Source organism: Desmodus rotundus, chromosome 12 (genome assembly GCF_022682495.2).
Source record: "Desmodus rotundus isolate HL8 chromosome 12, HLdesRot8A.1, whole genome shotgun sequence".
Lineage (NCBI taxonomy): Eukaryota > Metazoa > Chordata > Mammalia > Chiroptera > Phyllostomidae > Desmodus > Desmodus rotundus.
This window is the reverse complement of record NC_071398.1, coordinates 78,536,106-78,548,381: the sequence shown is the minus strand read 5'-3', so window position 1 is coordinate 78,548,381 and position 12,276 is coordinate 78,536,106. Positions and strand designations below refer to the sequence as shown.

Genomic DNA, 12,276 nt, shown 5'->3' with positions numbered 1-12,276 from the left:
TGAGCCCCAGGTCCAGCAGGGGGGACAGAACCTCGCAGGGTGATGGCCCCTGGGGGCAGGGGCGGCGTGTCGCTCACTGGTGGGGCGGGGACGAGCTCCCCGCGGGAGACCAGGGCCCACCCGAGAGGGCCTGAGCGGAGCCGACGTCCCCTCCGGCCCAAAGCTGCCCCTGCCCCCTCCCCCGGTCATTCCCGCTGCGGGACAAAGAACTCTCTGTGTCGCCGCTTTCTCGCCGTTCCATGAGATAGCTAGCTGGTCCAAATCTTTTCCAGGCCTGGGGCCTCTGCCCACTTGAAGGTTGAATTTTCCCACTTCTGGACGCCCACCTAAAATTTCATCTCTAGGATTGACTTCACTCCCCCGAGTGTTGTAACCTGAATGAAATCTAGGAAGTACGGTTCCAGAGCCCGGGGTTTTTTGCCTGCGTGGCCTTTCCGAGCTTTGATTTCCTCAACAGCATCTATCCCATCACACAGAATTGCACATAATGTAGAAAATTGCTTTGAAGATAACCAAAGGGGTGTCTGACAAATACAGGAATTTTTTAAAATCACCGAATCGTGGATTGTTAAGCGGACATGATAACTTTTCCCTCCCCCGGATAAATGGAATGTTCTTCCAGTCCTTTTATTCCGCTCCCCCCGCCACCGGGCCACAACTGCTTGGTCTGAGTGGAAAGGCAAACTATAGTTCCCAGGTGCCTCCGAGGCCTCAAGGAACTACAATTCCCAGCGGCCCCCCCATGTGGGGCGGGGTTGAGTCAGAACCACAAAGCGAGGCCGGGAAAACTACAACTCCCAGGAAGCTCCGGATCTGGGCAGTACCGGAAGCTGCAGGCGGAGCTGCAAGCGGAGCTGCAAGCTGAGGCCGGTCGAGGGTCTGGGTGGGAAAGCTCCGGGTTAGGAGCCGCAGGCATGCTGCGTCCGAAGGCGTTGACCCAGGTGCTAAGCCAAGCCAACACTGGAGGTGTCCAGAGCACCTTGTGAGTTCAGACCGAGGACCCGAGCGGCGAGCACAGGAGTGGGAAAGCGCGCGGCTCTCTGAGGGAGGGGTGGGGAAGGATGTCCGGAAAGGGAGGGGGCAGCCGCTGGGACTAAGGGCGTGGAGCGCCCCTCTGGAAAAGGGAAATTGACGAGCTGGTTGCTTGGGTCACGTTCCAGGACACACTCAACCCAGACCCTTGCTTTCTAGAAGCGTCAGTGGTGGGGCTGCGTTGGGGACCCAAGCCTTTTACTCCCCTTGCTGAGCACGTCACTATTCCTCCCTGTCCCTCGCCAGGCTGCTGAATAACGAGGGATCTCTGCTGGCCTACTCTGGTTACGGGGATACCGACGCCCGGGTCACCGCAGCCATCGCCAGTAACATCTGGGCCGCTTACGACCGAAACGGGAACCAAGCGTTTAATGAAGACAATCTCAAATTCATCCTGATGGACTGCATGGTATGGAGAGAGGAGCCACTTCCTCTGTCCCCTAAGGGGATCCCCAGGGGGTGAACTGTACCCCGTCCTGGATGGTTGGGATCTGTGGAAGATTGCTAAGAGTTGGCCCCAGCAGCATGTATAATAGGCAGGACCTTGTGCATCAAGTGGCAGTGAGGAAGCCGCCCTGGGCCTGGTATCTGCCTGGGCTTCTGGTCTCAGCCAGCCACTTACCATCTGTGGAAACTTGCCTAAGTCATTTAATCTCTGAGCTTCCTTACCCGAGCTCTGGGGCGGAACCAATGCCCCCTCCCCACCTCACAGTGTCGTGAAATCAAATGGAAGAGAGAATGGGAAGTGTAGAGTGAGGTGCGCACAAAGCATTGGCATCCCAGATTCACTGACTCACAGACTCGGGACAGTCTGCAGACCCTTCCCTAATGCCTTCATTTCACCGAGAAAGGAGAATTAGTTCCAGAGAGGGGAAGTGACGCTTAGGTTGAACTTCTTGGGAACAGAAGCTGAAAATCACCTTTGTTCATGCAACATGTAGGTCTCTGCAGGGTTCTCAGGACGGGGGGATAGCAAACAGAACAGACAAAAACTGCAGACCTAATGCAGTTTACAGTTTACGTGTTTTAAAGTACATAACATGTATGTTTTATTAACTAAGTTTGTAAATATGTTTTATACAACATGCAAGTTTAAAACATAGTACATTAGGTGTTGAAGACCTATGGAGAACAATGAAGTAATGAAGTGAGATAGAGGGGAGCATGTTCCAGGGAAGTCTCACCAAAAAGCTGATATTTCATCACAGATTTGAAGAGAGGTGGCAAGCCATGTGTCTGTCTAGGGGGAAAACACTTTTGCTAGAACAGCACGTGCAAAGGCCCTGAAGCCAGAGGGAGCCCGGTCGATGACCCACAAGACTGCAGTGGGGAGCATGGCATGCGAATAGGACAGGTTGTTGGGAGATGAGTCTGTAGAGGCAGGGGGTCAGCACCGCCTTCCCGCACGTGCTAGATGCCTGGTGAAAGTTTCCTGAACCGAGCTGAAAAGGCCCCAAGAGTGAAGGATTTCCACTGTAACTCGGCTGCCTGCCACTTTCTCACCCCTTGCCCAACCAAGGGTGCCTTTCAGTTCAACTCATGACTCCCTACTGAGAACCTAGCCTAGCGCTGGTGCTGTGGGGCAATAACTTTCAAACCTCCGACCCCAGCCCAGCCATAGGAGATACGTTTTAAGTCAGAACCCAGGACGCATGTACACCTGCAAAAACGAGTTTCGTGAAACAGTACTAACCTTATGATGTGCGATGTACTTCATTTCTTTATTTTTTCTTTTAATATTGATCAACCTTCTTAACTGATGTAATTGTGAGGTCAAACCTGCAGTTTGAAAAATATTACCATGGGGAAAGAGGAGAAATATAGTTGGGTTACTGCTCTCAAGCCCTTTACAGTGTCTTTGGGGTGAACCCATAATAACATCACCCATAGGATAGCCCTTTGCAGATGCAAAACTCCTTCCCGTGTACTAACACCCACACCGACTGGGGTGAGACATGGGTCACAGAAAGAGAAACCGAGTTTCTGGGAGGTTGAATTTCCCAGGGTAACTTGGTTAGTAGGCAGCTGTGCAGAGGCTGGAATTGGGGCATAGGGTCCCGTGTCCAGGGCTGTGGCCACAGCCCCAGCCACCCACCCCCAGTTGAAGTTCCTGCCATGCCCAGGGCATGGAAAGAAGATAGAGTCTCTCTCAAGAGGACCCCTTGAAGAAAGAGGGGCTAAGGGTGCCAAGCAGAACATCCCATCCCATGATATCACCCCACCAGGAGGGCCGTGTAGCCATCACTCGAGTGGCCAACCTTCTGCTGTGTATGTATGCCAAGGAGACTGTTGGCTTCGGAATGCTCAAGGCAAAGGTGTGTATGTGCCCACCCGTCTACAGCCCTAGGCCTGGCCTTTGTTCTTCCTCACTGTGTCCTCTCCCATCCCCACCACCTTCCTGGAGTCCTTATGTCAGTCAGTCCACTTCTGGTGGGGCTAGGGGCTGGGTGCTCAGCATTGGGAGTCGACCTGGATTTGGGATCCCTCTCATGGCAGGCCACGCGTGGCATTGATTTCTCCTCCCTTCTCGCAGGCCCAGGCCTTGGTGCAGTACCTGGAGGAGCCCCTCACCCAAGTAGCAGCATCGTAATGGGCACTGGCGGAAGTAGGGGGTCAGATGAGAGAGATGACCATTTGGAGGGGCAAGGCCCCCTGAGGAAACCTTCCTGGACTGTGGGGGCAGGGTGGGACTTTGTTTTTTTCCAAGAATAAATTTTACTTCTGACTTATGTCTTGACTGCTTTCTTGGCTGGGAGGAGTCAGGAGATGGGGAGGAGCAGGCATGGCTTACAGGGTTCTTCACGTCCTGCAGGGGCAGCTTCCGCTTGCCTCTCCACCAGGACCTCAAGCAGCCAAGTGGCTCTGGACAGTGGTGCCTGAGCCCCCTTGGCCTCTCCAGTGGTGTGGCCTCACTTGGCCCCCACCACTCAGAACAGAATTTTACTTACCTGGTTGGAAAAGCCTTGGAAGTAAGCTCCAAGGAGCAGGGGGCTAATGGGAGTCATGCTGGACAAAAATAATATGGGGCCTGGGAATTCATTGTCCTTCAGTCCTGACTTTGGTAGGGTGCCTTTTCTACTCTTTGGGTTGGGAGGGACCACCCCTTCCTCTTCTCCCAGGTACTCACACGCTTACCCAGACCTCCAGATTCTAAAGCCCTTTGTGGGCAGGACGGCTTTGCTGTGGGGCCTCAGGTCCTGGGTGGTGATCTGAAGAAACCCAGGAGACCTGTTGGAAGCCTTCATCTCCAGATCCTGCCCCTACACTCAGACCCCTCACCCTATCTGGCTGGTTCTGCCCCAGCTCTCCCCCTACCCAGTGTCCCAAAGAGCAGGTCTGAGCAGGGAGCTACTATCCCCCTGCCCAGTGCGGTAGGAAGGAACCCATCCTCGGAAAGTAGGTAGGTTGCAAGTTCCAGCCCCACCCAGAGTAAGAAACGCTTCCCCTCCCAGGCCCTGGGCATCAGGGAGGGGAAGAAGTTGCTATACCCAAGATACAACTCCTAGAGCTCTGCATTGCAGCAGGAGGACTGCCATCCTGTTAGCCCTTCCTCGGGTACCCCCAGTTACCCCCACCCAACGGCTCAAAAGGAAAAGCAGAAGGCCAAGTAGATTTCTGCTCCCTGAGGGATTGATTCTCACTGGCAGCGGGGTCTCTTAGCCAGAGGTCCCAGGAGCCTAGCAAAATGTACTTAGTCCACGGCTGGCTCTCTGAAGGCCCTGTCCCTGCTTCCCCCACTGTCACCCTCTGGAGCCTGCTCACCTATTGTGGGAGCCCAAGCTGAGAGCAGACACCCAACCTGTCTAACCTGTCTGACGTCATTGTCTCCACCCACCTGGGCCCCAGGTCTCTAGCTGCCCCGCTCTTCCTGTTCCGTCCTCAGCTTCCTTACAACACCCCCACCTGCCAGAGCTGAGCCTCCCCAGGCCTTGCCAAACCTTAAGTGAGCCCTCAGTTTCTCTGGATGCTGAAGTTTCTTTACCCTCAATGAGAGAAGAGGTGGATCCAGGTCACTTAAGAGCTGGGAGTTGAGGGCACTGAGCCGACGCACAGACCCGGCACCTCTGTCTCGGAAGACACTTGCACCCTCCATGTGGAGCGGAGATGGGGAACGGAACCGAGGAAGATTATAACTTTGTCTTCAAGGGTAAGTTGGAGTTCATAAAGAAAGAGGGAGCCTGGCACAGACCCAGAAGGAGACCAACAGAGCCAGCCTCTCCTGCCTTGTTGTTTCTCTCTTACCAGGACCCCCCAGGGCTCATCATTCCTTTGTATAAGAAAGAAAGCTGCAAGGATGGGGGAGGGTCTGGTTACTGGAGCGAAAGCCAGAAGGCTCTACCATTGTAAACAATGGTGTTGCTCTCTTTCTAATAGGGCCGAGTTAGGCTCCTATGCCCTGCTCCTAAAGGAAGGCCAAATCCCTAGGAATAGTCAGCCGCAACAGCAGGAGAGATAGAGGTCAGACTTCCGAGAGGGCTTCCCTCCTGGGAGGAGGGGGAAACAGGCAGACTTAAGAGGAAGAAAGGTGTCTCTCTGGGCAGGTGCACAGAAAAGGAAAGAGGAGGGGTCTGGCTGAGTGAAGACACTAGGAGGATGTATCAAATTGGAAGCAGGGTCTATTGGGACTCAGAGGACTCCTAGAGCCAGGCCTTCTGTCTGTCCCTTGCCAGGCAGATCCCTTGGGCCCAAATACCAGGCACTGGGTTCAACTTGGCTGTCCCTGGAAGTGTGCACATACCTTTCCTGCTCTTTATTCTAAGCCCCTGTGTTTGGCCCCCTTATTGTTCCCCACCCCCAGGCCACCCTCACCTCCACACCTCCTTCAGGGCAGGTTGGACTGGCAGGGCTCTGATTCCCTGTCCAGCCACCCCACCCCACTGCCTCTCCCAGCCCGAGCCCCACCCTCACTTGGGACTCAGGCAACCAGGTGTTGGGGAACCTGTATTCTCAACATCTTTCCCAGGAAGAGGGAACTGGGTAAGAGCTAGCAATAGTCTGGGGCAATAATACTACTAGTAACTATAATTTATTGAGCTCATACTATGTGCCAGCCACTAGCTCATTAATCACCATAACAACCCCAGAAAGTTATCTTTCATTTTGAAGGGATAATGGTCAGGAGCCAGAGTTCAGATCTCAGCCCTGCCACTTATTCCTGATTGCAGGTTGGGATCTCCAGAAGCAGACCCTCAGAAGTTTGGGGTACAAGATGTTTATTATGTATCAACACCAGAGAAAGGAAGGGGGAGGAAACAGGACTGGGCAGAGAGAGAAGTTAAACTTCAAGGCAGGATCACCAAGCCTCAGCCAAATGCAGGGAGCTCTGTGATCCCCTCGCCCAGGAGAGGCATGACCTCAGGTGAGGCTGCCCTCTGCACCAGAGGCAGATGCTGAAGGAACAGATAGCTGGAGGCTGTCTGCTGACTGCACTCCCTGTAGCTGGGGCAAGTTCTTTCTGGAAGGCCCACCTGGGCAGCACACCTGTGTTTACCACACTAGCTGTGTTCTCTTGCTCAAGGTATTTAACTCCCCAAGTGTCTCCTTTCTTCATCTGTAAAAATGCGATGATGATGGTGATAGCACACGCCTTATGGCACTGTCGTGAGGACTGAGTCAATGTGTGCAAAGGCTTTAGGCAGTGCCCGGCACTCTGCAGGCACTCCGCAAACTGTAACAATTAGTATCACCGTTTCTCAGATGAGGATAGAAACAAAGTGGCGTACAGAAGGTAACAATGTCAGCACAAACCCAAGTCTGCCTGACTCCAAAGCCCTTGTCTGGAGCTGCTCTGGGGCCTGAGGTAGGGCTAGGTGCCCATCCACTGGGTGCGCTGAGTGCAGACTGGGTCCCCAGTAGGGGAGAGGCAGGAACACTTCCTCTTACCTCACACACCCACACTGCTCCCAGATCTTGCCTACCCTCTACAATAAGGAATCTTTAAAGTTGGAGAGGGCTTTTTTAGATTTCATGAATAATAAAATTGAGATTCAGGAAAGGTCAGCCACTTGTTCGAGATCACACAGCTAGTCAGAGGCTGGGGTGGGGGGGGGACCAGAGCCCCAGAGCACCTGCTCGCAGCCCTTGGGCGCTAGCCCGCCTTCCTAAACCGCTGTGGGCGGCCTCCTCTGATCCTGGGTGTTCAACTTAGCGCCTCTGTGATTTGTGAGTCTTATTTACATCAGCCTCCTACACTCTGCCCCAGCCCCTAGCTGCTCACCCACGGTGGGTAAGGCGGGGCTCCAGACTGAGCCCTCCAGCTCGAAGGCTCTGCATGGCCCTTCAGGTGGATCCTTGCCCCTGAAAACCTGAAGGTAAAGCACTGGACTACCAACAACAGTCACGAGAGTAAGTCTTGCACACGCACTCTATCCTGAGCAATATCTCATTTACTTCTAACAATAACCCATAAGGCAGATACTATTGTTACTCCCTTTTTTTTTTTTTTTGTATAAAAAAGAAGGTCTGAGAGGCTAATAACTTGCTGAAGGATACACACAGGGGGTCCAACACCCAGCCCCATGAAGAATGGCCCTCTTTGGGGACAAATGGGTCCTACCTTCTTACACACACATCTGTACTGCCCTCCACCCCAGATGGGCCATCGCCAAACTTTCTCCTCACCAGCACTTATACTCACAACTCTGCTCCCGTGCAAACACACGCACCACCCCTCCCACTTATCCTCCCAGCTCATCTACGTAGTGACACGCACAAGTGCTCACACTCCCTACTCCAGGAATGTGCACCCTCCCCCAAGCCTCCTACCATCTCCGTCCACATTCACACCCTGCCAACCTCTCCCCATAGTCCCTGAGCACCAACACCTACGAACAGCCCACGGATATCACCCATCATCAGATCTGTAGGTGAACTCTACAGGCCTGTCTCATCAGACCAGGCCTGGGACTCTTAAAGCCCCTTAGCTGGGTGCAGCTTTTGGCCCTTCTGCCTCGAACGGACGTGAAATGTGGAGCTGCAGACCCCAGTCTCTGCCACGAGCCTGGCCTCCCTCCTCAGTTTTCTGAGCTCAGCTCCCCATGCTGATGGGCAGACCCGACAGGTTCAGGTGGGCTTGGGGCTCCTCTGCCCTGCTCAGCCCTTGTCTCTCCACTCCTCCAGTGGTGCTGATCGGAGAGTCAGGCGTGGGGAAGACCAATCTACTGTCCCGATTCACACGCAATGAATTCAGCCACGACAGCCGCACCACAATCGGGGTCGAGTTCTCCACCCGCACTGTCATGCTGGGCACCGCCGCTGTCAAGGCTCAGATCTGGGACACGGCTGGCCTGGAGCGGTACCGAGCCATCACCTCAGCGTGAGCCCGGGGCTGGGGGTTGCTGCGGTGTGGGGGTGCTGGGGAAGTCAGGGAAAACTGCTGGAGGAGAGAAGGAGGATGGGGCAGGGGCACTCAGCAGTACACTCCCCAGTGGGATCACAGGACACCGCGGCCAGGGTGAGGAGACACAAGTACTGGGAGCCACACACAGTCTAAGGCAGGATATGGTGACACTGACTACTAGGACTAAAGCCACGCGTCACTGCCGCCGCTTCCTGTGCCTTTGCTGTGTGCCCAGGAAGGTCTGGGCACCTCACATTAGGCCTTTTATGCACTTTCCAAGGTACTACAGGGCTGCGGTGCTGTCCTTAGTCCCTATTTGAACACAAGCTTGAGGCTTAAGCATGTGAAGCAAGGCACAGGTGGATGGCAGCAGGCTCCAGGGACTGACGGCGCCCCTCACTTCTGCACACTGCTTTGCACTCAGCAGCCTTCACCTCCTAACAACAAAGGTGAAGGGCTGGATCCCTCAACCACATTTTACAAAGGCTCTGAAGACATATCAGAAGCTAGGCTTCCTGACACCACAAGCAGAGTGTCTCCCAGCCAGTAGCAGGTGAAATGTGGGGAAGGTGGTCTGTGTGTGTGGTCAGGGCTAGCACCTGCCAGGGGCAGGAAGCAGGAGTCAGGAGCTTTGGTTACACACATTCGTCTGGTCGCCCGACCTCTTGTGAGCCTCAGTTGGCTCATCAATAGAATGGGAGTAGTTATGTGTCACCAGTCTGCAGAAGCTCTATCTAGCTCTAGGAGCAAGGCTAGAGGCTGGCAAGGGTGCATCGGAGAGTCAACTCGGGGACTGGCCCATGGTGCGGGCACTTAGCAGGCCCTAAAAAGATGGTCGTAAGAGAGAAGAGGGTGTTGCGGGTCATGGAGCCATGTGAGGAAGATCTTGGAGGTGGGGCATCCAGGAGACAGACTTGACCAGAGCCCAAGTACGTGCCGGTACACAGCAGGGCTGAAAACAGAATGAAGGACTTGAGGAAGCAGAGGTGCTGTGAAGGAAGGAGAGAGCCACTGGTTTTAGAGCCGGGAGGGGAATCTTCAGAGGCTCCGAGAGGAGTATTTCTGATGGCTCTCTGTGTCAGGCATCAGGGCCTTTAGCCTCCCTGTTTGGGTTTGGGTCCCTGGACTCCAGTTTCTGCATTTCCCAATCTCTGGGACTCAGCTCTGGCCTTTTGGCTTGAGGGCTCTGCTCTGAGGCTGGGCCCGACCACCTTGACCCTGCCTCTGTCCACCCCTCTACCCCTTCCCAGGTACTATCGCGGTGCAGTGGGGGCCCTCCTGGTGTTTGACCTGACCAAGCACCAGACCTACGCCGTGGTGGAGCGCTGGCTGAAGGAGCTCTATGACCATGCCGAAGCCACTATCGTTGTCATGCTTGTGGGCAACAAGAGTGACCTCAGCCAGGCCCGGGAGGTGCCCACTGATGAGGCCCGTATGTTCGCTGGTAAGAGCCGGCCAAGATGTGGTCTTACCTCCCCACCCACCCATACAGTCCCAACCCTGCTCCCAACCCAGGGCCCCAGCCTGGACTTCCTCCACAAGGCCCCCTACCTCCGTGTCCTCTTCCTCAGGATCAGCCCTTCCCCACTGTGACCCTGTGTTTCTCGTCATGTGTCACCACTTGCCCCGAGATTGTCTTTATGGGCAATTATTTATAGTTGACTCTAAGACACCCCCATCCTGCAGTATTCAAAGATTCTAAGTGTAGTAGGTGGGCTCCCCTTGACTATTGCCGGTCACACTTTCCCCAGGAGTTCTCTGGGGTCTAAAGACAGTTAGATATAGTGGTTAAGGGTTCAGACACAGGAGTCCCATGGTCCAGCCTGACATTTCTTAGCAAGTTACAAAATGTGGGGCACTGAGCAAGTTCTTTCTCATTCTCTCTGTGTTTCTGGACTTCAGTTCCCTCTTCTATAAAATAGGATAGTATTCACACCTACCTCACAGGTTGTTTTAAGACTTAAATGCCTTGGCTGGGTAGCTCGGTTGTTTAGAGCATCATCCTGACATGCTGAGGTCGCAGGTTTGATCCCCGTTCAGGACACATATAAGAATCAATCAATAAGCAGGACAGGTCAATGTGTGTGTCCCTCTCTCTCTCTAAGCAATAAATAAAATTGTTTTAAAAAATAATTAAATGAGCACTGACTGGTGTAGCTCAGTTGGTTGGGCATTGGCCCACGAAGCAAAAGGTCGCCCATTCAATTCCAGGTCAGGGCACGTGCCTGGGCTGTGGGCCTGGTCCCTAGTTGGAGGCATGCAAGAGGCAACCTATCGATGAGCCAGGGTTCTCTCCCTCTCTTTCCCCCAGCCCCACGTCCCCTCTCTCTAAAAAATAAAATATTTTTTAAAGAATAAATAAATAATCTTTAAAAAAGAATTAAATGAGCTACATGTGTCAAGGGTTTAGCACATAGTAAACATTAAGTAAATATTGTTACTATCGCCTTTGACCCCACAATTGATGGTGTGTTTCCTTTCCTGTCAGAAAACAATGGGCTGCTATTCCTGGAGACCTCAGCCCTGGATTCCACCAATGTGGAGCTGGCCTTTGAGACTGTCCTCAAAGGTTAGAGTCCCTGCCTCTATTTGGCACCCCACTCCCACCCTGAGGCTTCTGTGAGCAGTGGTAGGAAGGCAGACACCCTGCCCTCTCCACCCCAGCTGGTTCCTCGGTCCCTCTGTGCACCCCCGACCTCCTCAGAGCACCCCCCTCAGTCATTCCCTAGTGCTGCCCTCCTCCCCCCAACCCAGCCTGGAGCTTAGGGAAGGACCCAGAAGGCCCCACTGCCCAGGGAGCTGCGTCTTAGCCCTTCTCCACCCAGGTAAGTAGAAGGGACACGAACTCCATTTCCTTCTAGCAAAGCCTCCTGTAAGTGCGACCACCCCCGGTGCTCAGGAAGGGGCATGTGGTGTGAGTATGGGGAGCACGGGCTTCTTCTGACCTAACCACTCCCATCTGCCCTCTCAGAGATTTTCGCGAAGGTGTCCAAGCAGAGGCAGAACAGCACACGGACCAATGCCATCACCCTGAGCAGTGCCCAGGCCGGGCAGGAGCCTGGCCCTGGTAAGAGGGCCTGTTGCATCAGCCTCTGACCTCAGCTGGCACTCGCCCCGCCCCCACGAGCTTTCTGGTGCTCCCCAGCCCCACGCTCTGGACCTTTCCCTGCCCTGTGGCTCCAGGTGTCAGAGTGGCCAGTTCCCTGTTCACAGCCCCCCAGAGCTCTAAGTTCTTCACGTCCCACCATCCCCTCTGTTATCCGCCACCCCTCACAGACTAAGGCCCTCAAATAAAGCTGTTTTGTATTGATGCTTGGCCATCCTGCTGCTGCCTCCCGTCTGTGCCTCCCCTTCAAACCTGGCTCCTCCTTTGAGTCCCTGTTCCCCTCCCCCCACTTCATTCTCCCCACTGCCCCCCAGGGCCAGCTGCCCCTGGAGTCCTGTGGTCTGGGGATGGTGCCAAGGGGGTGAGAGGTGCCTGCCTTTCCCTCTGCCAACCCCCAGGGCAGAAGGGGGAGGGAGGACAGCATGGCAGAGAGGGAGTATCTGGAAGGCAAGACAAAGGAGACCATCAGCGGGTACCATCTGTTGCCCAGGGCCCTGGTGCCAAGAACTGAGGTCACTCCAATGCCAGGGGTAAAGGGAGGAGGCAGAGGCGGGGAGAGAGGGGTCAGGGCTGGCCTGTTCATGTGTGCTGGAGAAATGGGGTTTAAGACCAGGAGGCGGAAGGTCCAGGTCTCCCACCTGGGGTTCTGCCCAGTGAGGGGTGTGGTGTGTCGGGACACATTGAATCTGGTGGGGATGAGTGGGGAGGGTCTGGCTCCCAGCTCTCTGCCCCTTCTCCGTCAGTTTAGGAGCAGGATGTCCAGGCAGGTTCTCTGGTTTTCCTGTTCTGCAGAGCAGTG

At 54.6% G+C, this 12,276-nt stretch overlaps 2 protein-coding genes across 2 annotated transcripts; both read left to right on the top strand.

The window, feature by feature from the left end:
• Nucleotides 1–816: 816 nt before the first annotated feature.
• LAMTOR2 (late endosomal/lysosomal adaptor, MAPK and MTOR activator 2) lies at nucleotides 817–3,761 on the top strand. Its single transcript, XM_024571005.4, has 4 exons — nucleotides 817–982; nucleotides 1,279–1,441; nucleotides 3,258–3,347; nucleotides 3,566–3,761. The coding sequence occupies exons 1-4, from the start codon at nucleotides 915–917 to the stop codon at nucleotides 3,620–3,622; spliced, it is 378 nt and encodes a 125-aa protein (XP_024426773.1). The 5' UTR covers nucleotides 817–914; the 3' UTR covers nucleotides 3,623–3,761.
• Nucleotides 3,762–4,886: 1,125 nt separating this feature from the next.
• RAB25 (RAB25, member RAS oncogene family) lies at nucleotides 4,887–11,689 on the top strand. Its single transcript, XM_024574128.3, has 5 exons — nucleotides 4,887–5,179; nucleotides 8,152–8,347; nucleotides 9,622–9,815; nucleotides 10,860–10,940; nucleotides 11,343–11,689. Exons 1-5 carry the CDS (start codon nucleotides 5,137–5,139, stop codon nucleotides 11,465–11,467), a joined length of 639 nt encoding a protein of 212 aa, XP_024429896.1. The 5' UTR covers nucleotides 4,887–5,136; the 3' UTR covers nucleotides 11,468–11,689.
• The last annotated feature ends 587 nt before the right edge of the window (nucleotides 11,690–12,276 follow it).

What these genes read in the sequence shown, in the direction of transcription:
- LAMTOR2 (XM_024571005.4), top strand. Translation starts at nt 915, where the DNA reads ATGCTGCGTCCGAAGGCGTTGACCCAGGTGCTAAGCCAAGCCAACACT. An exon ending in GGAGGTGTCCAGAGCACCTT is followed by an intron (nt 983 to 1,278) that starts GTGAGTTCAGAC and finishes GTCCCTCGCCAG; the next exon opens with GCTGCTGAATAACGAGGGAT. An exon ending in TCGGAATGCTCAAGGCAAAG is followed by an intron (nt 3,348 to 3,565) that starts GTGTGTATGTGC and finishes CCCTTCTCGCAG; the next exon opens with GCCCAGGCCTTGGTGCAGTA.
- RAB25 (XM_024574128.3), top strand. Translation starts at nt 5,137, where the DNA reads ATGGGGAACGGAACCGAGGAAGATTATAACTTTGTCTTCAAGG. An exon ending in TACCGAGCCATCACCTCAGC is followed by an intron (nt 8,348 to 9,621) that starts GTGAGCCCGGGG and finishes ACCCCTTCCCAG; the next exon opens with GTACTATCGCGGTGCAGTGG. An exon ending in CTTTGAGACTGTCCTCAAAG is followed by an intron (nt 10,941 to 11,342) that starts GTTAGAGTCCCT and finishes CTGCCCTCTCAG; the next exon opens with AGATTTTCGCGAAGGTGTCC.